The 25701-nt window shown below is 41.1% G+C and overlaps 1 protein-coding gene across 1 annotated transcript in view; it reads left to right on the top strand.

The window, feature by feature from the left end:
* The window catches only part of CLTRN (collectrin, amino acid transport regulator), a 181526-nt gene extending 157576 nt beyond the window's left edge, over nucleotides 1–23950 (top strand). The window contains exon 6 of the mRNA XM_069205017.1: nucleotides 21888–23950. Coding sequence (XP_069061118.1) covers nucleotides 21888–22047 — 160 coding nt within the window. The 3' untranslated portion in view covers nucleotides 22048–23950. The remainder of the gene's footprint in view (nucleotides 1–21887) is intronic.
* Nucleotides 23951–25701: the final 1751 nt, after the last annotated feature.

The following is a 25701-nucleotide window of genomic DNA, read 5'->3' on the forward strand; positions in this document are numbered from 1 at the left end:
AGTATGAATGCAATGATGCAAGAAGTTGTGCTGTACACAGTTCACAGTGGATGTGAAGCCTAACTGTAATGAGGGTATTAAACTTGAAAGTGAAGATGCAATCACATGAAATTGTACTGCACTCACAACTTTACCTAAATTGGCAAAGTGCCCCACACCAAAAGATTCAATGCTAAACAAGGGGTGGGGGCTTGACATCTGCAAGTCAAAGGATAATTTTCCAATCTGCTAACTTCAGTTGTGCTGTGAGATAAGGGGTGATGCAGCCATCTTGCTACCCAATCTTGTTCCCGGGTTCAGTTTGAATCCTGATTTCTGAATGGTTGGCGGTTAAACTGACACTTCTTCTATTCTCTGAATGATGCTTAATGCTTTTTCAATACTAGTTACAAAATGCTATGTAAAGCTTACTCCAGATCTGAGTACTCTAGAGATGTAAGGGCCAAGATGCTTTCTCTTAAGCAAATTTATATTTGGACATGAACACCACATTGATCTCTGGTAGTGTAGCACCTGACCAGAATGGATTAGCTCAAACCCAAACGGGTTACACTAAAGGCGGCTGTAATCCTACACCAATCACCTTCCCCTGGGAATGTGTAAGCCCTGGCTTTTATGCAAGAAAGTATCAAATGGCCATCCTCCAGGTGCAGTTAGATTGGAATACCTGTTAGGCCACTGTCTGTTAAACTAGACTAAAGAGGGATAAAGCTCTGGAAACACAATAGTGGTCTGTTGTAGACCAGATCTTCCATGTATTGTTGACAGCAGTGCACTTTTGTTCTGTTTTAGTGGGTATTTAATAACAATAATGTGTAGAGAACACAAATGTAATAGGGATTTGCAAGTGTTAGGAGTGATGAAACAGTTGTTCAAAAACAGGAAATAAGAGATGAAAAAGAGAAAGTGTTAGGGGGTGTGAGAAGTTAAGAGCAAGTTGTAAGAGGCATTAAAATTATGTAACTGACCATGGGAGGGAGGATAAGGGTCTGCCAACGATATAGCATGTGAGAGGAGAGGAGAGTCGGAGAAGGCTGAAGGCCAATAAAAGGAAGATGAGAGAAAAGGATAAAGTGGGGAATGTGAGACAAAAGTGGTAAGAGAGGGAGGAAAATTAAGCAGTTCCCGAATAATGAAATAATGTATAGTAACAAAAGCATTTTGCTCTGCTCCATGACCTGGTAAATATCAAGATCCTCTGTCAGTGGTCCTGTGGGTTGACGTTTTCAGGCTAGACTAGGTACCCTGGTTTGAGTGCTAAGAGTGGATGGATAAAATAAAGGTGCCTTCAGGGGACCTAAGGTATGAGGATCCTCATCCTATGATGACCCTAAGTGGGCAAGTATTCTTCATCTGGTGGCATCAAGTTAAGTGGGCAAGATAGTTGGGCAATCTTGGCCAGAGATCTGTCTGAAAATTCACAACACCTACTCCCAAACTAGCAAAGCAAACAACATATGTAACACTGCTTGGAAACATAATAACCGTGTTTCTCACAAACATATGTTACATGTGAGTAACTGAGACTTCCCTGGGCTGTTGCATGGCTCAAAGTAGCCTTAAGCCAGGAACTGAAAATGGTTAAGAAACCACCCTGGTGCACTGAAGTGCTCCTTCTTTCTGAAGGAAATTGGAGCACACCAGACCGCTGTATCAGACTCCAGAGGTAAGTGATTGAATTGATAATCTGTTGGCCTCAAATGATTTGATTCTCCCTTGCCTAAGGCCAACAGCAATGAGCGTCCTATTCATCTCAGCCAAGTGCTCTGGCCTGGAGGCTGCACCCGAACAGTATGGCCTGCCAAGGTTCAGATGTAATCAAACCTTTGGGCTACTCATTAGATTCTGCAGCCCTGTAACAAACATTTCCTTTTGTCAAGAACTCCTCTCCCTTTCCTCATACTTGTCCTTTCTTTCAAGGAGGTTGTGCGGGCCCTGAGTTGGTAGAACTCTGTCATGCCCCAAATTGACATGGCAGAGATGGTTCTGTAAATCTGTGCTTGTGACGTCGTCCTTGGGGGTCAGAGGTGCATTTAGTGGATTTGCAAGGCTGTGGGAAGCAGAAAATGGCCAAATTGCTATCTATGCTCCTCTGTGGCATTCCCAATTGTAGAGAAGTCACATGAAGCCTGGAAACAAGAGGCATTCTGCTCCTGTTACCAGAGACAGGAGCAGACAGGAAAGTTCGCCATCCACTTGGAAAGGAAAGCACTGCACTACTGGAGAAATGGTAATGGTATTGGCACTGCCACCATTGGGGCTATGGAAAGGCAGAATTTAAGGGAAGCTTCAATGTCTGGGCCAGGCATTGAAGTCTGGTTAGCTCATGTCTTGATGTTCCTCTGACTTAAAATAAGACACCATTCTATTCTATGGGGAAAGAACCTCTTAAAGTCCACTGTTATAGGGTAGAACTATAGGATCTGCATGTTGATGTTCTAGGTACATGATCTCGTATGGTCCCAGTTAGAGGCACTAACATTCCCCACAGCAGCACAATATACTATTACTATGGGAAAAAAGTAATTAGTAATGCAGTCTTTTTGCTATAGTTGCGCTTTGAGTAAGACCAGTTGAGCTCAGATCCCTAGAATTCCTGAAGCTACAGAGTATTAAAAGCTCTTCAAGGTAAGATTAACCTACAGTTTAATGAAGGAATTTGTTAATTTGAGGACACAATATTACATAGGGATTCCAAGGTGCACAGTATTACTTAGAGATCCCCGCACTGCCCAGTACTTTTAAAGGGTGATTTGTGCGGGAAGAGACAACACAGTTCTATTTTTGCATTGGTACAGGTTTTCTCTCACAGATTACATTATGGTTTTGTTCATACCTTTTTTTATGTCTTATATCTGTAGGATACCTCTATTGGCAATCAACACATTCATAGATAAAGTATACTTCCTAACCTGAGTAATTATATTCTTTCTTTAGAGCAGCCTTTTATATGAGCTTCAATTTAAAGTATACATTCTTAATTGTATATAGTGCATATCTGAGATTCATTCAACCAATCACTTTGTGATATTCCTCATTTTATAAATTATATATAATTGTTCTCACATCATACTTGGCATTTCTCTTTTTCATCCTTTCAGTTTAAATGTTTACCCTAGACAATTCTGTTAAAACCAAAGAGCCTTCTGTGGGTTTGATTTACTTTGCTGAGGAGGTTAATCTGTAGCATTCATTGAGATGACGTGATTAGGGGTCAAGATACATAAATGTTTGGCTTTCCTTCTAAGTTTTTGGACTGAATAAACACCACTGTGCTACCAATTGCCTTTTCCATATAAAGCTTGTCTGGAAAATTGAGTAGTTTTATCAATGAAGTGCCTTCGGAGTGGCTTTTTAAATTTCTCTTTATCATTTTTCTCACAGAGCGTCATTTTTTAGGTGACAATACGTTCAGTTCTTAGGTACTCACCACGCGTATCTTAGATCCACTGGTTAAAATTGAAGGAAGGGCTAATAAGTTTTCGATTTTCCAATTATTTAGGGAGTGAATTGCTTAATTAATTATATTAGAGGTACTAAGTTTCTTTTGCTTCAGTGAGCATTACATTATATTTTATGATTGAATACATGAGTGATGTCATAAATTAATGAATGAACAGAAAATGTGTAATAAATTAGCTCCAAGATAAATCTCTAAGTGCTATGCCTCCTGCTATGAGATCATGGTTAGTTTGGCCATAAGGGATCGTTTCTTTAGGACTTTGTGCGAAGCAAGTTTACTTTTTCACGAAAATAAATTGCCACCTTAACAAGCACTCAAATTGCAGACAGCTGCAATAATCTAATGTCATTCAAATACTTTACAGTAGCAGCGTTAACAAGAAGGTGGAAAAATTGTCTAAGTGGGCGTCGAAAGCACATGCAAATAAATTCCCTATTGTTTAGAGTTAATGTAAAAGCAATTCAAATAAAACATAGTTTGAACCATATTTGTCACTAAAGACAAAGGCACTGTTTTAGGTAGATGTGAACAATGAGCACAGGCTCTGTAGATCCCTCAGAGTGAAGAGAGTCAAAGGGAAAAGTGGGCTGACCAATTGTCTAACGCAATATGCTGATTTGGGCAGAAGCAAAATGTGAGTAACAATTGAACCAGCGAATTAAGCCCATTGACCAAAAGCTCCACTGTGTAGGTATATTTTGAATAAGTGTTTTAGAAAATCAATTGTCTGGTAAGACAGCTAAAGTTGTTTCATACCTCAAACCTAAAACAACCATTTGTGGATTTTTGTTGCACAGTTTTACAGTTTCTTGGTAACGAAGCAAACATAAACGAGATGGCCAACCATGGATTTCATGGAGTGATCTATCGCTACAATGTATTTTGATGTTAAAAGGCCTGGTCCTTGCAGTACTTGGAGAAGGGTTTAAGGAAGTTCTTGATCTGGGTGTGGACCATTGTAATGCTTTTAGAATCCCTTTAGCAGATTTCCTTCTTCAAAGGTGATTCTTCTGAGCCTTCAGAAATTAGAGGCTAAAACAAGGCTGTTTGTCCAAAGAATAAGAATAACTCAAATTAAACTAAATTTGAGTTAGTATATAGTCACTTTTAGGGAAGATCATCCTTATCATGCAGGATAACATTCAACATAAAATCTGAAAGGGTCAGGGGATCCTGGGTCAATGAGGAGAATCCTGTACCCTCTCCTGTACACAGGGGGAACCATATTTTCAAACGATGGCAAAGTGAATGGAAGGTTAGTCTCACTAGAAATCTCACCTACAAAGCCAGGGGAATGATTACTATTAGTAAGCAGTGACATGTTGGTATTAAAAATCATCAGCAAAACTACTGATCACTTTGCTACTTTGTAAGTAATATATAGTATATGGCAAGCACTGAAGAGTGGTTAGTAAGAACATAGACACTAGCAGTTCTCCAAAAAAGGTTCTAGTTTTATTTGTGTTTATTCTGATTCAATTAATGTGTCTCGCATGTCTCTCATGTATGAAAGAGCCACCTGTAACCTTCCCTTCTGGATGCCTATCGAAACATGATTAATTCTCTTATCTTGAGGCTGTTTCTGTTCATTGTTTTATAGAATTAGTTCTTTGAACTAGAGAAATTCATTGCCCTGCTCAAACACCTGCCTTGGGTTCTTAGTGCTAGAGCCAATACAAGGGAGGCTCAATTGGCGCAGTTTGCCCAAGGCTCCTCTTTTTCAAGACCCCACACCGACACTGCTAAATATTTTCTTATATCACAAAGGCACACCTTGGCTACCTTTATTATTATAAGGGCTAAAGTACTGCTTACTGTATATTACAAGGATATTGCAAGTCACCAAGGAGTCCTATAACCATAGATATTTATGGAACTCTGAGTTGACTTGCACTATGCTTATCATGAACGCCAGGGGGCACTTTATCCCACATAATTCATGGTGACGTCATCACCTTTCCAACAAACCACTTAAAACCATGGTGTGATGCCACGGACACCGGAGGTGCCCCACTTGCGGACCGCGGTCAGATCGGTGGTCTGCATCTCGGATGGCTGTTTCTGCCACAAACTGCTTTTCAGGTCGCAAACTGTGTTTTGGGTCGCAGCACGACCTGAAACTTTCCCTTTGTGCTCTGTTTCACGCTGCGCCCGCTTTTTGCCCGCCTAGTTTTACTTACCTGATTTTTGCTGTTTTTCGCCTTTTCTTCTTTTTTCTTCTTTGGCTATATCCTCTCCTTCCCAGGAGTCGTCTGTGTTTCCTTCCCTGCATGCTTTGCTCACTACTTTTTATACTATGGCCGTTTTCCCATTCACTTTAATGTGATCCAAGATGGTGTCTTCAATACTTCCTGCATGTCACTTCCTGTTTGTCAGTACATAAGCAGAGTTGGTCTTCTGTTCCTTGCATTGCAGACACTTCCATCGTGGTTGTGCTCCTTGCTCCCGTATCCTGTGATTTTGGACTTCACCTGTTTTTCTCTGCCTGCAGTTTTTGTTCCAGACTTTTTTGACATGAACAATAAAAATAAAACTTCTATTGCAAGATTAAATACATCAAAATCTGATATTTGTTGCATATCGATATTAGAAACAGTTAAAGGCAAGTCTGTTTTTTTTTTAAAGCGGCAGTAGCTTTGAATGTGGAAAACATGCAGAAGGATTCTAGTGTTTCTATAAGGAGTGTAAAAATAAACATATTCTTTCTACTTGTCATCGTAAGTTATTAAAATGGAGCAGAAGAAAGAAAAGCACTGTTTGCATTAGACAGTTACTTCAGTTATGCTTCGTGCCCTGACCTGCCTTTCATCTTGGCTGCTGGCAACAGGCAATGTGATGTCAGAACTCGACTGTGATAACTCATTATAGTCTATTTCTGATGTCTTTTCTTTATAGCTGCGACTGAGTGTGTTATTAGTCGCTGATTATGAAAAAATTAGAGATGTGCATTTATACAGGAATTACAGAATCCCATGTGTTATATATTCATAATAAGGCAGGTGATGTCAGCTGTTACAAGTTGGCGCCACATGCCGAAGGTGGCTTCAAATGTGTCTCAGGACACTACTTGTATTCTGAAAGAGGTGATCATGCTACCAGAAAACCAAACCAGAGAGGGGCCTTGCATGGTGTTTGTGTTGAGGGTCCCACAAAGTCTGACAGGCATGCTTAGAGCCCCATAGCCCATAGTGATGCAGTTACTGATGGTTTTCAAAAGTGACCTCTCAACACATCTGACCTAGAGTTTGAATAGTGTACAGCACCCGGGGTGCCCAGTGAAAGCAATGAGCCTCCAATAGAAGGTCTGGGTACTTGAAGAATAACAGTCTTTTGGCTTCACAAACCGAAGAATGATAGCCGAATGGCCGATTTATGATCACAAGACTGGTTTGCACAGAGCTCCGAACACTTGTGTAGTGGAGATAGAAAGTCTCCAGTGGAATCTGCATTCATAGTTTTTATTCTTTCTGCAGGATTGTTAGTCGAGTAAAGCAATTCTCACTTTTTGCATTAACGTAATGCACCCATCACTATTTTCCTGATGATTTTCCAGGGGGAGGTACCAGGTGACTGAGTTGGTTTCAGACATACTTTTAATTATAATATTTTAATTTTTAGGTAGTGCTTTACTTCTTCTGTTTGTAAGTACTGTAAATATTAGGTGTTATTATTACCTACACAAATAGTACTCAGTTAATTGACCTTTAGAAGTATATATGAGTGAGTCAGCCTTGCTGGCTTTAAATTTGAGACTTAACAATCACTGCATGTTTCAAACTCGAGAGGGAAATTAATTAAACTGTCCTAATATCTGTAGTGTAAACAATAGTCATCAAACGTTTCCTCAGCACTGGAGTTAGTGGTGCTCGAAGAATTTTTGGAGTGGGAGTGCTGCCATCAGTTCCACATTTCTGGTGTCAGAGAGACTGTGAAAAATGCAAGCATCACACAAAGAATAAGCATTGCAAATGACCCACTCTAATTCCATAGGAGAGTGGTAAAGGTGTAGGGCCATATTTATAGGCCCCTAGCGCCACAGGAGCGTCACTTTTAGTGATGCTCCTGTGGCGCTAAGCACAACGCCGTATTCACAAGGTTGCATTAAGCCACTTTTTGGGGCTTAACCCCATCTTGTAAATACGGCTCCTTCCCACACAGCACTGTGTGTGGAAAGGGCGTACAATGGGTGTTGCTGTGGGAATGCCACAGCAACACCCATTGCATTTTGACACTGCCTCAGAGTTATGAAATCCCGTAAACCTGAGGCAGCGCCAAAATCTACCTTAGCAAGGCGCAACGAGGAGGAATACTTTTATTCCTCCTCATTTTTTGCTTTTTCTATGTGTGCTGCATTCTGCCGCATGCATAGAAAAAACAAAATGCCAGAAATGACTTTATGTGCCGGAAGGTGTTCTTTCTTGCACATAAACAATAATTTGAAAATGACACTTTGGCACCTCTGTATGTGCTGCATTGTGCAGCACACACAGAAGTGCCAAAGCGCCATTAGTGATTGTTTATGTGCAGGAAGGGACACCTTCCCACACATAAACAATCACACCCCTCAACACAGACATCCTTGCACGATGGTGCAAGGATGCCTGCGCTGGCAGCTAAATTTAGTGCCAGTGCAGGGGGAAACGTAAGGGTGCGCTGTATTCCCTTAAAAATGGCGCATCCCTGCGTTTCTAAAGTGACTCTGTGTCACTTTTCTTTAAATCTGGCCCGTAGTTTGTAGCCGGTGGTGCATTTTGGAGCACACTGTCGCAAACATATTCAGAAAGCATGATGTAGTAGCGCACTCTCATAGATACATTGAAATTCTAAGGAAATTTGCAATGTAATGCCATTTTAATAATAAAAATGTATAGGGGACAAAAATGATATATGGGCGTTGGGTTTCAGCAAATATCTGTCACATGGACAGCCCAAAGTTAGGTGTCTTTATTTGTTTTGGTCCTATTAACGCTTTTCTTTTCATCGCTCTTCAGAATTACAAAAAAGTGTTCACTTTTTACTGTACTAACTGATATATTTTGACATATTTTTACAGTTCATGTTCAAGTATTTAAAAGTTGTGGTTGTGTTACAGAAAAACTAACATCATATAGTATTTCACACCAGCAAGATTATCAGATGGGTAATTTAAAAAAATGCCCCAAAATTTGCAAACACAAATAGAAAAGTACACACCAATTTACACATTAAAAGAATACGCAGCAATTTGAAAGAAGACATAGCCTGCCATTTTACCTCTGTCTATAAACGCCTAGCAAATGTGACAAAATGCCTCTATGAGATGAATGAAAAGAAAGAGGCACTGGAAATTGTGAGAAGTTTGAGTTTCATTTAGACCCTGGAGAGCCTCCATAGGTCTCAGCTCTTTTTTAACTCTCCCATAGCCTGACAATGTATTAATAGTTTGCGGGCAGTCATATCTTGGTCAGTAAGATTGGTCGAAGGAGATATGAGCTTCAGATTTTCCAACAATATAATATTAAAATCCTTTAAACCACAAGCATCGCAAGTGAGTAGGGCAGTGAAAGGGGAGGGGAAGGCAGATTGGGAGGGTTACTAAGTGATCAACATTTTGAAGACTTTCAACACCAAGAGATGGAGGGAGGTTGTATGCATTTTTGTCTGTGTATTTGTAAGAAGTCCTGGTGTAATCCAACAGACACCTCATCAAACCTGACTGAAAGCATCTGTACCCAACCATTTTCCAGACAATACATTTATTGGAAGGAGGCGGTGATAACACCCCAGACACACCCCTGAGCTACATCCCTGCTGAAGTGAATGAGTTTCACAAAGTACTTCCAGAGCAACTGTAGCTAGAAACTCCTTACCCTTCTTTCATTCCCGGTCTTTGTAACAGGCACACAAAAAACAGGACTTTCAAAGCTATTTTTTCTGGTGTTATTTTTGTGTTAATTTCAATTATGTGGTGTGGTTCACATTATAGATTCAGTAGCTTCTAACCATCAGCAAATATACCCAACAACAAGGCAAATAAAAGTCATTGCTGGTTTATATTTGGGTGCTAATGGAAAATTGGCATGTTGTTCACTAGGACATTCTTTGCCAGTTAAGCAACTTCCGGTGGAATTTCCTCTACCATGGGGATAAATTGGCAGAGATAACTCCACAAGAGGATCCTCGACCCCCTAGAGCAGTGGTTCCCAACCTTTTGATTTCTGTAGACCCCCCACTTTAACATTAATGGAACCCAGGGACCCCCACTGAATCATCATGGGAATCCGGGGACCCCCGTCTGAGTCATTACTGGAAGCTGGGGACCTAATTTGTCAATATTTGTTAATATTTTTTAATTTTCTAGGCTATCTGGGACCCCCTGAGAAGGCTTCACGGCCCCTCAGGGGTCCCCGGACCACAGGTTGGGAACCACTGCCCTAGAGAGTCCACAAATGGATCATTAGATTTTCTTGTCCTACCCAACTCTTAATCTAATTCTAGCTCAAATTAGTGGATCCTCAAGGCTGCCTACTGAAACCCCCACATGTCGATGATAGGAGGGCGCTCCTTGACATATGTTGAATAGAGATATTAATTCAGCAATTTTTCTTTCAGGCGTCCCCAGCTAAAAAACCCAGTTATGTGTGGCCAATTAGCAATTTCAGCAAACTTTATCCAACAGGTTGTTGCCTCTGGTGGTTGTGCTGACCTATTGGATGGACGTTACATGTTTTTTTTTTACTAAGAATGATTCCTGAGCAGTGCATTTAGGTGTTGTACTTCTCTGTCTGCTTTTGTGTGAATACCATGCATAAATATTTTCTGATTAATAGTGCATCCCTGTGTTGGAGCTCTGTCATTTCTGGTTGTTCTTCACATAAGATAATCCTTGGTGGTGTCCATCTATTCATATGCTATGCAGTTTATGGTGGCGTCAATTTCAGGATACTGTCTACTTCTAACATTGGTAGGCTTGTAGAGTTGCATCTGTTCTCACATTGTGTGCGACATCTCGTGCTCATGTGTAGTGATGTACGTTACTTTGTGTTTGAAGCCCTTCTTTAAGTGTCACAAATTTGACACCCTTGGATACTGGTGCCTCTGTATCTGCCTCGCTCTGGGATAGCATCGGCACACAGATGAGTGATAGACTGGAGGCTAAGCTCCGCCAAGCAGTTGAGCGTTTATCTGTCTTTGAAGCTTGGGTATCTTCTATATGCAACAGGCTGAAGGAAAGGTTGCGTGATCCCCCTGCTGCCTCAAATGCTTCATTCAGCATACCCGTGGATGAACGGTTATATCCTATGGCTAACATTGAAACAGTCCCTAGTGGAGTCTGTAGGCACCTAAATACCGGTAAGGTCACCGGTGAGGACCGCCCACCCACCTGTGGTAAACCCCTGGTAAAGCATGGATGTTGGGACTTGGCCAAAATAAGTAAGGCGAAGGAAATCAAGAGGGATGTTGTAGTACCGACTAGGACAGGAGCTGGCTGCTCTATGCTCCCTATTATTAATTTACCCGCTGCCTCTTGTCCATATTTGGTCATCCTTGGTAATGTTGCTGTTGTGGGGGTTGGTGTCGGAGAAGATACTGTGGACCTCAAAAGATTGCACACTGGTTCCGTAACCATGTGGACCCTGTATGTAATGTTCACGATGAAATCATTTTTGTACACAGGGCGGGAGGTATTGGCCCCATGCCCCAGCAGATGAATGGGGATGCATTATTATAAACTTTTGTAGTCCTGTTGTGGCAGGAGAAATTCTTTTTAAAACCTCTTTTGGTTTGTCAGGTACGGGTCACATAAGGTTCCTCCCATTAGGTTTTTTTTACAAGCATACTGCCTCTTTTATCATAATAGTATGGCAGTGCAGTCTGTGCCTTAAATTCCTGAAATACCCCAATATCTTCAAGGGAACAGGGTTGCCCCACTTTCAAGTTTGGATGATACAGACTGGTTAATTGTGATAACCTCGATAATGGTGTCTGGACACCTAGTAAGAATAGTGTTATGAAGGAGGAGGAGTATAAGGGAACAGCAGTCGCAAACCACTCTGGGTCTCACAGAGTTAACAAAAAGCCTGATGATCTGTTTGGGGGAAGAAAATGCCGTGATCTGGTAGAAAATGTGAAACATGAAGGGATGATGGGTCAGACTTTGCAGTTATATTGTCTAGATGTAGGTGGGAGGGAGACTATTCCCTCAGTATCCGTCACAGAAGTTAACGGCAAAGCCAAGGTGGATTTTGTAAATTGGAATGGGGCAGCTGTTTAAGCAAAGCTTTTGAAATTATGTTTCTCCAGGGGTCACGGTACTGTGAGAATGTTCACCTTGACGGGTATACCTCTGATTCAGGATGCTCCAAGGTGGGGGGGGGGGGGGGTTGGTGGTATGGTTCAGTTTGGGACTTAGTTGCAAATCACCCCAGTAGCAGTGGGATAGGCACCTATGCAAGTGTTCGAGGTTAGGTGGGCACCCAAGAACATTATGTACATGATTAATTTTATAGTAACATTTTTCAACTGAAGACAACATTTTAATAGGAAGATTATATTTTTTTAATCAAGGACTTAGTTATGAAACATACAGAAACTAAGTGCCCTTTCTATTTGATTTTATCTTTGGATTTTAATGCTAAATTAGGTAACAATCAGTTCTTGAGTACCGCATTAGGGTGTTGTGACTTAGATATGAACGATCCTGGCAATGGTAACCTTATGGAGGCTAGGGGATGACTCCTGTACACTAGGCTATTGACTTATGACTTGGTCACCGCTATCCAATAGCAATCACCTATTCCTACATTTGACGGGGAGGTGGATTCTTTTATAGATTATATTTTTTACACTAGGAATTTATGTCATATGCTTTCTGATGGGAAGATAATTCACACATTAATTAGTTATTATAACACCCTTGCACTTACGATGAATATAGGGATCAAAGCGGTGGTGGCTAATAGCAGTAAACTATCAATGACTGTTAAGGATGAGGGTCTGCACCTGGCAACATGGGTAACATTTTGACTGACCTGACAAGGGAGTGCCCTGCTGGTGTTGTGGAGGGTTCCGGGGCAGGGAGCCATCTGTGGTGCTTAAGAACTTCAAAACCCTTACAGATTACGTTAAAAGGGTAGTATCTAAGCCCACTTGTGCTGCTAGAAGAAAGAAGAAGTCTTGGTTTGACAGGGCAAGCAGGGTTGCCAGGGACAAACTGTTTTGTGCCTTGAAGGCCAGTCCAAGAGATCAGGGGCCTATTAGACCCTATAGGAATGATTATAAACTTGCTCCTAAAAGAAGAAAGGTTGAATTACAGGGAGAGACATGGGACAACTTGGTGGTAGCTTGCTGGCTGAAGGACATCCAGGGATTTTGGAAACAAGTCAGGCCCGTTTTAGATGTGGGAGGACCAGGACATAGTAACTACTCACATTAGTTCTGAGTCGTAGATGGAGCGCTTTGGTAATGTTTATCTGTCTGGACCCAGCCAGGAGGCAGAGGGGTCTTGTGAAGTTACTTTGCCATTGGGTATTGCTTTTTAGGAGGAGGAGGTTCTTATTGCCATTTACAACAGTCTGGCAAACCAGACTGGGTCCCTGTGGATCTATATAAGGCCAACCCAGAATTATGGTCCCCCATACTTATTAATATATTTAATTCTGCTTATAAGACTGGCATCCCTAAGCCATGGCGAGAGTCAGTTATAGTTCTGTTTTTTAAGAAAGGTAGGCATGATGATCCTGCGTGCTATCGCCCAATTTCCCTTCGCTGTTCTGTAACAAAGTTAATGGGATGAGTAGGTTTGGAGCGTCTAATGGACTGGGCTACATGAAATAATATTATCTCTTCAGCACAGAATGGGTTCCGAGAGGGCCTAGGAACAGTGGAACAGTGCCTTAACCTCCATTTGCTGGTTGCAAAATATAAGGTGGCTAAGAATACCTCTATTCAGTTGGCGTTCATGGATCTGTCAAACGCCTTTGATTGTAATCCAAATTTTTGGCCATGTTAACAGCTGTTGGGGTAAAGGCTGGCCTTGTTGCATTCCTACTCCTTCTTCATTGGGATTCAAAATCTGCTGTTTGGGAGAAATAATGAGTGCACCCAGACCTTTGTGTTAGGCGAGGTGTGCGGCAAGGGTGCATGCTTGCACCTATTCTTTTCAGTTATAAATTAATAAGCTTGGATCTGCTCTTGGTACAGTGGAGGCTGATGTTCCTGTTGTAAGTGGGAAGCCAATGCCTGCACAGGTTTATGAGGATGACGCTGTGCTCTTGGTTAAGACTGCAACAGTCTGAAATTGCTAATTAAGTCCCTTGTCAACTTTATGGAGTTAGACCTGCGCACCAATCTGTCAAAGACTAATATTATGATACGTGCCCCCAAATATACAAAAATGTGCCCCATCTCTATTAATGGCCAATATATAGCCAGGGTTTCCCAGTACCCATACCTGGGTGTAATGTTTGATGACGCTTGTTCTTGGTCCCTGTGCATAGCAAACAGGATTTCAGTTTGCTCGTGCAGTGGGGTCGATTTACCCAAGTAAATAGTCTTGGCGGAAAGTCAATTGGACCCATCCTAGAAATTATTAGGAGAAAATGTCTTCCTTCTCTGCAGTATGGTTTCAGAGTGCGGGGTTATAGAGATATTACGAAGGGCCAAGTAGAGAGAAATAGGGTTTGTCCTAGGTTGATGGACATCCCTCCTTCTACTCCTCATTACATAGCTCACCAAGAACTTGGCCTAGAACATGCTGAGGACTTAATTAGTCTGTTCCCGCTAATGTTATGGTGCTCTATTTGGATTCATAAACAGGCGGTTGTAAACCTGAATATTATTGTGGATTGCCTCTTGTGCGACCAGGAAACTGAAATCCCTTGGATCGAGTACATATGATTGACGACCCTGACCTTATGTTGCTCCTATATTTTTGAAAACCCAAGTAGCATTTCTAAGAAGGATAAGGGCTGGTTGAAGGACTGGTTTTTGGCCTTTAGGATGGACCAAAGGGAGAGGGTGGAGTATATGAAACCAACTATCAGGGACTTTTGTCTTGTTCAAACAAATGGTGTTGTTGCCCCATATTTGGGAATGGTTCGGAACCGCTGGGAATGAGCACTACTTACACGGTTTCTAACTAGTTCAATAAGATGGCCGCTCTGTTTTCCTTTGGGGAAATTTGCCTGTGCAGATATCCTTTTATGTCCATGTGATGAAGCATTCACGCAATCCCTTTTGCAGTTTTTTTGTGTGCAAGTTTTATGCTTTGCTCAATATTTAATGCCCCTATTGCGAACGCTGGTATTTAAGAGACGTAGACCTGCATTGGTATTCCTACAACAACTCGAAGGACCTTTGGTGTGCAGCGCCTTTGAATCCTTTTTAAAGACAGCTGTACATATGTGAAAATCAATGCTATTTTAAATTAACTGTTTTTAGTCAGAAAGAATGATTCTGGGTCTCGTAGCTTTATTGCTTTGGGGTGTGGGATTAGTTTTAGATGATGTAGTAGTTTTGTTAGGTGATTTGTTATGTTATTATTATATATTCTTATATTTTTATGTATTAATTTTTATTATGAGTGTATTTTTATGGCATGATTTTTATGATCCATATTTATGTGATTGAATATAGTATTTATTAATGAATGAATGAGTGTCATATAACTCATATACAGCACTTCCCCTATGGGTCAAACTACATCCAATAACCTATCAATCATGGTCTCTGAAAGAATGCCAGAAACAGTGTAAATTGTAGTACTGCTTAATGGCCTGGTGAGGGGTATGAAGTGCCATAAAAGTGCTACAGTACAAGTTAGTGGTTTAGGTCAGATGTCTCATGTCCTTCAATTTATTTGTGGAACATCATTCGTTTTGCATATTCACATTTTTGATTTGACTCTTCTTACTTTACCTTTCCACAGGGTCACCCCCAAACCTTTTTCCTTCTTCTGCCGGTTTTTCTGACTCTTTTTGGGCTGACTTTTAGGATTCTGGGCACTTTACCACTGCTGACTCGTGGAAAAGTACAGGAGCAGAAACCTTTATTGCTCCTAAAATCACAACTTATGGTGAAATTGGATTTTAAATTGTAAGCCGGAACATGCCACTTTTAGAAAGTAGGCATTTTCTTAGTTCTGTGCCTCTGCCTGTCTGGACACACATCTGGGGTAGATGACAGTTGGGCATTTCACATTCCCTCGAGACCGCCACACACAATGGGAGTTTAGGTGCCACTTGATGGGCCTTAATGGGCCATAAACTGGCTTGTTGGGGGGCAAAGCTTACCATCACCACACTTATACCTGAATAGATTTGTTCTGTGCACGCACAATATGGCCTAACGACCCTGTAATGTCACTCCAGCCAGCTTGGAGCCAGGACAGGGGAGGCAGGCTATCTGTACATTTTAAAGGAAGGCCTGGACGTTTCTCCAACTTTCCAGAACCAGGGCACCACAGTGTAAATACTGGACTCCAAACCCATCAAATCAGATTCTATTGGAACCAAGGACACTCTACCATGAAGAAGGACTGCTGTGCTGCCAGGAGGGGCTGCCACTCTGCAACTGCATTGCTGTGTTGGCCTAATGCTTCTGTTGTGGGAGGGACTGCCACTTTGCTACTTGCTCTGCTGTGTTGGCCTACTGCTGCTGCTGTAGGAGGGATTGCCACTTTGCTGTTTGCTCTACTGTGTTGGCCTGCTGCTTGCTGCTTCTGTCCTACAGTGAGGACTGAGCTTGTTCTTTGCATCCTTGCAATCAAGAATCTCCAAGGGCTTGCCCCCTGTTCTGAAGTCTCAGGGACAACAAAGACTGATGCAGCTCATCTGCTTCAGCACCTGGTCTCTGCCATCTGTAATTCTACCCTGCCAAGTAGCGCCACCCCAGTCCCGGACCCTTGGAAGTGGGCCTAAGGTACTCTGCCTTCTGTGGTTTTCATTAGAACCGCTGCAAAGCAACGTGAAGTCTTACAAAGCAACCCCGTGCAGACCGCTCACCAGGATTTAAGGTACTGTGTTCAGTGGGCCCAAGTGGGTTCCTGTAGCTGGCAGGCACTCAATCGCATTTGGCCTGAACTTGTGACTTTGTACTGGTCCAGCACAACCAGATAACCCCAGTTGGCACTTTGCACTTCTATGTGCTATTTTCACCTAAATCTTTAAAATTGAATTTCTCAGGATCTACTTATAGAATTGTTGTTGTTGTGGTCTTCTTTTAATAAGATAAATATACTTTATTTTTTTGATCTGGGGTTGAGTCCTTTTTGTGGTGTCTTTCATCGTAATTAAGTGTTGCAGAAATACTTTACACATTGCCTTCTAAGTGAAGCCTGCCTGCTCCATGTCAAGCTACCAGAGGGTGAGCACAGGTTAATTTAAAATGTGTACCTGACTTACCATGACTAGGATTGTGGTCCTTACTTGGATAGGGTACGTACTTCTGCCAACTAGAAATTCAATTCCTAACAAAAAGTATATAATTATTTTGTTCTAAATGAAAACATTGGTTTCAGTGACTTGTATAGTATGGATTACAAAGTCCATGTCTTGGCCAGTAACACATCTCAAACTTAGTACTGAATTATTCAAAAGGTCCTATTGTTTAGGGATACTGTCCGCTCTACGGACTAGCTGAGCCATGCTGCCTTGCCTGCACCTGCCCCTTAGAGGCAGAAATCCACCTCTTTTGCAGCCTTTAATGGCACTATATCTACTATTATCTCTAATGCACTTTGTTGCTCCCCAGGCAAACACAGCCCCCTTGTTGTTAAATCAGCAGTGAAAATAAAAAGAAGAGGGAAAAACCAGATCACTGACTGCAACAAGGACATCAACACAGAAGATTAGGGCCACAATTTTGCTCTTACCATGCCACTAAAAAACTCCTTCTTGAGAGAATAAGTTTGCTACTAAATGCACTTCTTAAGCCTGTAATAGAAAAGCTTGGCCGGCAGGAGACTGCCTTCGATAGGATAGTAGCTTTTATAGTCCAGAATGAATCAAATCTCACTCTAGCAGCTCCCCTTAGGCTGGCAGCCACACAGAAAATGATCACTTGTGAAATCAGTAGCACCCAACTCCCAGAACTTTAAATGGTTTGAATCAACTTGCTCTTTGGCAAATTGCAAGCTAAGACTCGCCCTTGGCATTGTATCTTAACATCTTACTCATTTTGTGTAACACACACTATAAATTTGCAATAAGGAATAGGAAGAAAGAAATAAAGAAAGTGAATCTAGAGAGTATTATGGAACCTAACAGAAGGAATGATATCAAGACTTTATGGGCAAGAGTCACACCCTTAAGAAATAGGAACAGAAACATGTCACTCCTCAGTTCACATATTACTGCTTACATATGGGTTAAACACTTCTCTGGTGTATATACCCTTAGTAGCACAGATGACAATTCAGAACCTCAGGATGTTGTCACAGGTGTTTGGCCAGTTTGCAGTTTGATTTGAATGAAGTGGCCACTGGTCTAAGGGACTGTCCCCCAACGAAGTTCCAGACCAAGATGGGGTCCCATACAATCGTTTAAAATGTAACTTGAATATTCGAACATCTTTGTTAACAAGCATTTTCAGTGCCCCCTTACCTTTATCCTGGGCCTCTTCTGAAATTGTACCTATCTTTAAGAAGAGTGACCAATCTGACTTGAGATATAGTCTTTGTTATGGACCCTACACTAAAATCTTAGTAAGAGAGGCCTTTAATTGGATCAGAGACTAGGCTTACAACTAGGGTGTTTTGAGTTTCTGTCAATACGAGTTCAGGGAGCACCGCGGTACAGTGGATCAGTGTATAATAAACCTGAAAGTGATAATTGGTAAATATTTTGCAGCCAAACACTACCCACTGTACCTGCACTTCAGGAACATGTCTTCTACCTTTGAGAGGGTACATAGATCCAAGTTTTGTTAATTTTTCTAAAGAGAAGACTAGACCCGCTCCCGGTCAACTTTTAGGCTACCTTCCACCAAGATTTAAATGCAAGGGTCAGATTTGGCCCAAAGGGAAGGGCACTGAGACATTTAATTTAGAAAGAGGAGTCCATCAAGTATATTTTAGTCCCCATCTTTTTTATCCTGCATATAAATGACTTATTCCAATTCCTAACTTCTTGTACTCACGATGTCCCACTGATAGCTTCCAAGTACCAGCATTATTATATGCTGATGATGCGGTACCAATGGCGCACACACCTAATAGCCTGTCACATCTTTCACAAGGGTTTTCTGTATTTATGCGGGACCTTGCTATGGGAATAAACTACTCTAAATCTCAAGTAATGGTCTAAAGCACCTGCTAGCGCGCCTTGTCCTCAGTAAGTAAACTTACAAGGGGACGCATATAGGTTGATGATCCTTTTGGATCGCATGGAGTATCCTAGTCAAGCGGTAACCAATGGATCATCAATATACATTTCAATCAATATGCATCACCATGGAAAAGCCCATCTAATAAGAAAATACTATCACTCTCAATCAAGGGTTAATCGTTTTTATTCCCTATTAGTTACAATTCTAAGTCAAAACCTTTATTCAACTTATTTGTTAATCAAATCTTTATTAGCATTATAAGAAACTATTCATCAAGATTCATTGATATGCAAAACCGAGCATCAACATAAGCCAGCAAATTCTTTAACATTTAAATAATTCAGCAGGGCAAGTCAGTCAGTAAACCGTCACCATTAAGTCACCTTTGTCAGCCTGCCTAACTCAAATTAGCATCAGCATGTGGGTCTTCATGCGAAAACAATTTAGATAAAAAAATCATTAATTTGGAAAAATCTATCTAAGAGAGAAAAACATTTTAAAACAGTGCAGTTGGTACCTAGAAGAAAAAGCACACATTAGTCAGTCACATTATTATAGCTACTTATCCAAGATAAATCAGCAGCGAGTCAGTCTTCATCCCTAGGTCATCAGTCATCAGCAAGTATCAGGCTCACAGAAATTAAGCCCAATTTCATCACTTCTGACAACGTCTCCTGACGACTTCAACTTTCGCCTCTCTGCTCTCTCTTCTCTCCTCTTGTCATGACTTTTTATTAGGGTCTCTCAGTCCGTCCCACAAATTGCTAATTGGTCATCCACATCAGGGGTTATGATTCTAACTTATACTTTTCGTTTACCACTTGTTTGCTTCGGTTCAAGCATCAAGTTCCTTTAATATGATCTGTCCTTCTGTCGATGAGAACATCATCCGGCTCTTAAAGTAACGAAATTGTTGCTCACAGTCTTTTAGTCAGTGCTTCCATTGTCCAAGTCCTGGGGAAGTACATTTAGCCTACTCTACACAGAATTGTATCAATTTGTTCTAGTCATCTCCTGTCCTTTGGTACATTTGCAGAAATTTCTACCAGAGCCCATCCGAACTCTGTACAGTTCAAGGTCCTTTTCTCCGGTTTCAGTCCTCGGCAGCTCATTGCGTCTCCATGTTTAAGCAAGCAAGGCCCAGCACCAACCAGGCCTCCAGTTCGGCTAAGTTAAGGATAAGAAGCATCATAAAACATAGATTATACAATCAAATATGACATTTTAATACATTAGTTTTTATATTTCACACTATTTTAACATTGTTAACACTCATGGTGACCACTCCCCGTGGGTACATTTTACTCATTACACGTTATTTTCAATTATTAGTTTATTTTACCAATATTTCTCATTGGTATGTATACGCAAATCATTAGAATATTCTCAAATTAGCATATCTGCTCCAACACAACAATAACTCCAGAATGAACTTCTTGTATTTTGGCTCTAATTTGTTATATTTGGTGGCCAGTTTCCCTTATCTGGTAATTATATTTGAAACATCAGGTCACGACACTCCAATATATTTACCAACAATGGAAATTCATCCAATCTGTTGGCACCCCCTTTTTTCACCTGTATTATCTGGCAGGTGAGAAACCAAGGGCTTCTTTTTTCAACATTTTTTAATCACAGTGTGTCCCAATAGGACCTTAGAGGGCTGGTATTTGGGGGATATGCTTGGGGATTAAAAGTATTCAGATAGAAGAAAAATGATTTTGAAGAAGCCTTTTATCTGAGCCCCCTAGTTCCAATTTTGTATGTCATGAGAAGTTAGTACTTTCCTACATCGAAGATCGTTATAAGCTTGCACCTTTAATTCTCTGGATATCTGTGTGGAATAATCCTTGTGCCCAGTTCAATCAACAGATGATCAACAATTGCCTTAGATGTAAGCAAGGGCTGAACATCCTCTGTCTAGCTTAAGTGAAAAATCCTTCACCCAATTAGATAAGCTGGATCTCTTTGCTAACCCTATTAGCATAACGAAGCTGGATAGATCCTGGCTTAAGTGCACTTTTATGGATGCCAGGTGTCGACATCAAGATCACAGGGTAACCACAAAGGAAACATATAAACAGTACTTCTATTACAGACAGCTATAGGAATTGAACCCTACTTATTGTGTAGTTCTAGTCAGTGGGAGCGATGTCTTCTGTTGAGATTTAGAGCCAGCTCTGTTTCAGCTTTTTTATGTTTTCTGTGTGGCTGCTATGTGAATGTTGACCACACGCCCTGGCTGTGTGATCATGTCTCAAAGCAAACGTTATTGCACTCTACCTGTTTTGGCCCATTTTATGGGAAACTTACAAGGCTGCTTTTATTGCTCATCTTAAAATTGTACCATTTGTGGTCATGTAAGGCAACTTATATCTTCCTTCAGACTCTGAATGATAAAAAATAAGCTTTGCTGTTTCAAGTTTAAAAAAAAACACTATTTGCTGACATAAATCTATGTATGGATAATTTTATAATTTTAATCTGTGTGTTTTATGCATTGTTGTTGCAATTAAATTTTGTGATTTCGTGACTATGTTTCTAAATCGACTAAACATTTTTGATAGAATGACAAATTGGTTTCAGTGGCTTGATTGAAATCAGTTACAAAGTCCATGTCTTTTTTTTGTCCTCATTTACTACCACAATCAGACTTAAGGGGAGAAACCTCAAAGAGGGAGACCGCCATTTGCTCTTTACTTCTCTCTTCCAAGAGGCTCCTGTCTGGATTAAGGCTGAGTCTCTGATAGTGTACTGCTTTAACCGTCCACAGAGAAAATATCTCAGGATCAGCAAGTAATGTAATCAGAGGACAGTATCAAGCTGGTATTTGCATCAACTCCCCTGCTCTTTCCAACCAGGCTCCTAATGGGCCCCAATATAAAGTCCATGTCTTGTCCAGTAACACATCTCAAACTATTTATCAGTAGTGGATCGATCCAAAATATCTTATTGTTTGTTTTGTTGAGCTCATTTGTATAGTTATCTTTATTTAATCTGGTGATAGTAAGATATAAAATAAAGACATATATTGCATAAGTTAGAAGTTATATCAGTTAAGGACTCTAGAATATTCTCTCGCAACAAAACTTCATGTTATTATTTTATTCTTTTATAGAAAAAAGAAAACGCCAAAACAGATTGTAGATTCAGAAGGCGTCAATGAAATAACAGAGGGAATAGAAAACACAGTTTACTCGGACAAAGAAGATTTGAAGTGTGGTCAAGTTAATGGAGTATATGTTCACGATGATGGCGAAAATGTCACTCCAATGTGAAACAAGTTTGTTACTCTTACAAAGACTTAAAACCCTGCTGTTGTAAATCACAATTCATTAATCCACTTGGAAGGAAAGAGAATGACGCAATGTAATTGTTTGGTAGAGTATTGGCATAATTGGATAATACTTTATTTCAGCAGTATGTGAAAGACACAAGTTAACCACCGACATCGTGCATATCCACTTGTGAATTCGTGCCCCAGGCAAATTAATAATTGTGCATTTACAATAAACAAAACAAATGGGTTCAATTCAAACTGTTGCGTAGTGGACAACGCACATACCCTGGATAATTTACTTCCTCATCGTTGGAAGTGGACATGTAAATCTTCAATATGTTTTAAGGTCTTAGGGCTTTTTATTCATTATACTTAAAATTGATTGCATTTTGTTACTACTTTTCACCAACACATTAAATTTTGGAATGATGTAATGCTGTGGTTCCCAACTTGTGGTCCGGGGTCCTCTGGGGGTCCCCGAAGCCTCCTTAGGGGGTCCGTGACTGCTTAAAAATTAAATGATTTTAACAGATTAGGTCCCCAGCTTTAATTAATAACTCGGTGGGGGGGCCACGGATTCCAATAATGATTCAGTGGGGGTCCCCAGGTTCCAGTAATGAAATAGTGGGGATCCACTTAAGTCAAAAAGTTGGGAACCACAGATGTAATGTATTTACAAAGGTCGATTCAATCTGTTTACAGAGTGTCATCAGTTGATATATCATATTTGAAGAAGAAATTATAATCAATTTTGAGGGAAACGGTTTCGGATAAATGTTGTCTTGAGTATTTAATTGCTGTAAGGCGTTTGCCAGACCAAAACCTTCAGTATCCTAGACCTCAAAGTAGTTTGTGGCAAGCATGTATTTTCTGCAATTGGGGAGACTTTTTATCTTACACGATTTTTCCTCTTCTGAAATTTTGGCCAAAGGCTAAAATCTAATTTCTTCAACAAAACACTGAAATCCGGTATGCTATCTTCACTTTCAACATACAGTGTTACTTATCAGGATTTACATTAACAGACACATTCTGCATGGATGTACGTTCCCTCGACGAGGGACCATTCAGCCTAAAAGCATTATGATCATGTTTCCATGAAGGAGTTATATAATATTTAAAAAATGTTAATGTCGTACGTAATATGCTAGCATACAGCACTAGTACAGCTACCGATTAACAAATATCACTTTAAAAACACAGCAGTGGAAAATTGCATACAAATTGCACGAATTCGAGCTAAGAATACAGATATCCTATTGACATTACTAGCTGTACTGACAGGCTAAAAAGTGTGATGTGTCATTCCTTACGAGACACCATAACGTTCCTTGGTTGGTCCATGCCACTACAAACAGAGACCAACCACGTACAAGTCAGTCTTGGCACTGTCACAGAAGAGACTGCAAGTCAAAGCTGATCAAATAAGATTACAAGTAACAAAAGGCGTTTACCTGCCCAGATAAGACATCAAACAATGAAATGGGATGTGATTGGTTAAGACTGACTCAAGCATTTCAAGCCAAGTTTAATTGTCCTTTGCTGCCAGTTGCCAGGATCCTCCAAGTAAGTCCTTCCAGCAACAGTGGTCCACGTGTCTTTCTTGTTTTTCATTCCATGGAGGTAAATGGATCCTCAGTGTGCTTAGAAAATGACCATTGCCTCCAAGAAATGTTCAATTTACATGGAGAACGTCAGAACATACATAGAATTCTGACTGAAAAAACTATTTGTCAGGATGCATTTGATATTGTTTTCAAGGCAACAGATTCTGTGGATGGGAATCTTATTCAGTCTAAGTGGTATGAAAAATACATTCCAGTGAGGAGCTACATCTCTGATGCAGAAAATGTTATGACGTTTCTCTTTTGTCTTTTTTCAATAAAAGCAATACAGTTTTACTTGTGTGTTCGATTAGTACCTTGGGTCAGACATTAGCCCTGCTCCGCCAAGGTATTGCCACATGTCCTGGCTGCCAATTTTAAGGCGGCAGTAAAGTCAGGGACAGTGGTAATCTGACAGCATTTTTCCCGCAACCACCCTCTTCTGCCAACCCTCCCACGTGGCATTTTTTCAGCATGTTCGAAGTGGCCATTCAAGATTCCCAGGTAAAGAATTTGGACACTCCTGCTCTAATTACGAGTTATTCATTAATTTCATTGATAGTCTTTATTGTATACGCACTATGACCCTGTCTCGCTTTGTAAGAGAGACAAGCTGCAGATCAGGAGAGGCTCAGCAGGTGATTTAAGCTTCTGCTAATTACACGTACTCAACAGTAGAGCCCCTGTGGCACATAATGTCATTCGGCGAGCTGATTGGTTACAGCAAAGCTGTCCAAAGGAAGGGTGAAGCAACAAAAGCGTTTTCCTGCTGCGCAGCTCCTGTGGCCAGGAGGCAGACTCAGGGTTGTCCGAGCCTCCCGGCTCTCTCTGGAGGGGTTGACTCATGGAAGGCTGCTTTTGTGTACTAGACTGCCGTAAGTCTGTCTCCCTCTGACCTCAATGGCCAACCACAGGAGGGGGAGAGGGGAGTGGTGTAGCTGAAGGGATTTATGGATTCCTAAACTTTGATCTGTGACTTGTAGATCACGAGGCACAAGCTAATAAATACCACTGCAACAGTGATACCCTGACACAGAGTGGGGTGGGAGGGTCCCAGGGTGTCAATTAACCAAACATGGTTACAGAGAGAACACGCATTTACAATGCAATAGGTTTCGCATTTGCTTGAGTTAGAGCTATTGGAGTTGTAAATGCATAACTGGACTTTGCTTGCCACATAAATTGGTCATCCCTGCTGTATTATTTTATCCTCTCTGCCATATAATTCCAGTGGCCCTGCAAATAAGTAAAGCACTTCCATTTACCTTCTTCTCATAGCGGCAGCAAAAAAATCCACACCATAAAAAGCTGAAAAAATACGACACTCGTTTTACAGACCTACATAACTAAGTGGCATTTGTAGAGAAATCAGTGACAGAGCAGAGTACCAGTCCCCAATCTTCATTCCAACCCCAACTCAGGATGTTCTTATGGCACACATAAAGAGAGCAGCTGGTGATAACCACATTAATTGAAAGTCACGTCGCATCATTGAGCCAATCTCGCAACCTTTGATGCATCACTGTGACAGGCAACAGGAGAGTGAAAGAATACACTGATGCATGTGGGAATGCTTTGTTTAAAACAAGATAACTGGCTATTACAACAAATAGTTGTGACTTGCACAAATGTATAAAGAGCATTCCTTATAAAGCCTAAATATGACATAAGCAGCACCAATACACAGACCCACTGAGATTGCTACAGATGCATTTCCAGGACCAACATACAAAATGCCGGGGTGCCAGAGTGCTTGTGCACAAGATGGCCGCACTCCCGTGAGGCTCCTGCGACCTAGGGACATAATCCCTCAGAATAAGGGGCATTCTGCCCATGATCTCGCCACTGGAAAGCACCCTGCGATCGACTGGGATTCCGTGCCAGATGAAATGTGATAGACCCAGCTTCTTGGCCGGGGTCCTAAAAAAATCCAAAGCAACAGTGTGTGGCCTTGAGGATCCAAGATGGTGGCCGCGTGATGCCTGGAGTCCGTCGCAGCTGGTGCAGGGCCACGCTGACTGATGGCGCCAAGCGGCTGCAGCGTGGTA

Source organism: Pleurodeles waltl, chromosome 8, assembly GCF_031143425.1.
Source record: "Pleurodeles waltl isolate 20211129_DDA chromosome 8, aPleWal1.hap1.20221129, whole genome shotgun sequence".
Classification (NCBI taxonomy): domain Eukaryota; kingdom Metazoa; phylum Chordata; class Amphibia; order Caudata; family Salamandridae; genus Pleurodeles; species Pleurodeles waltl.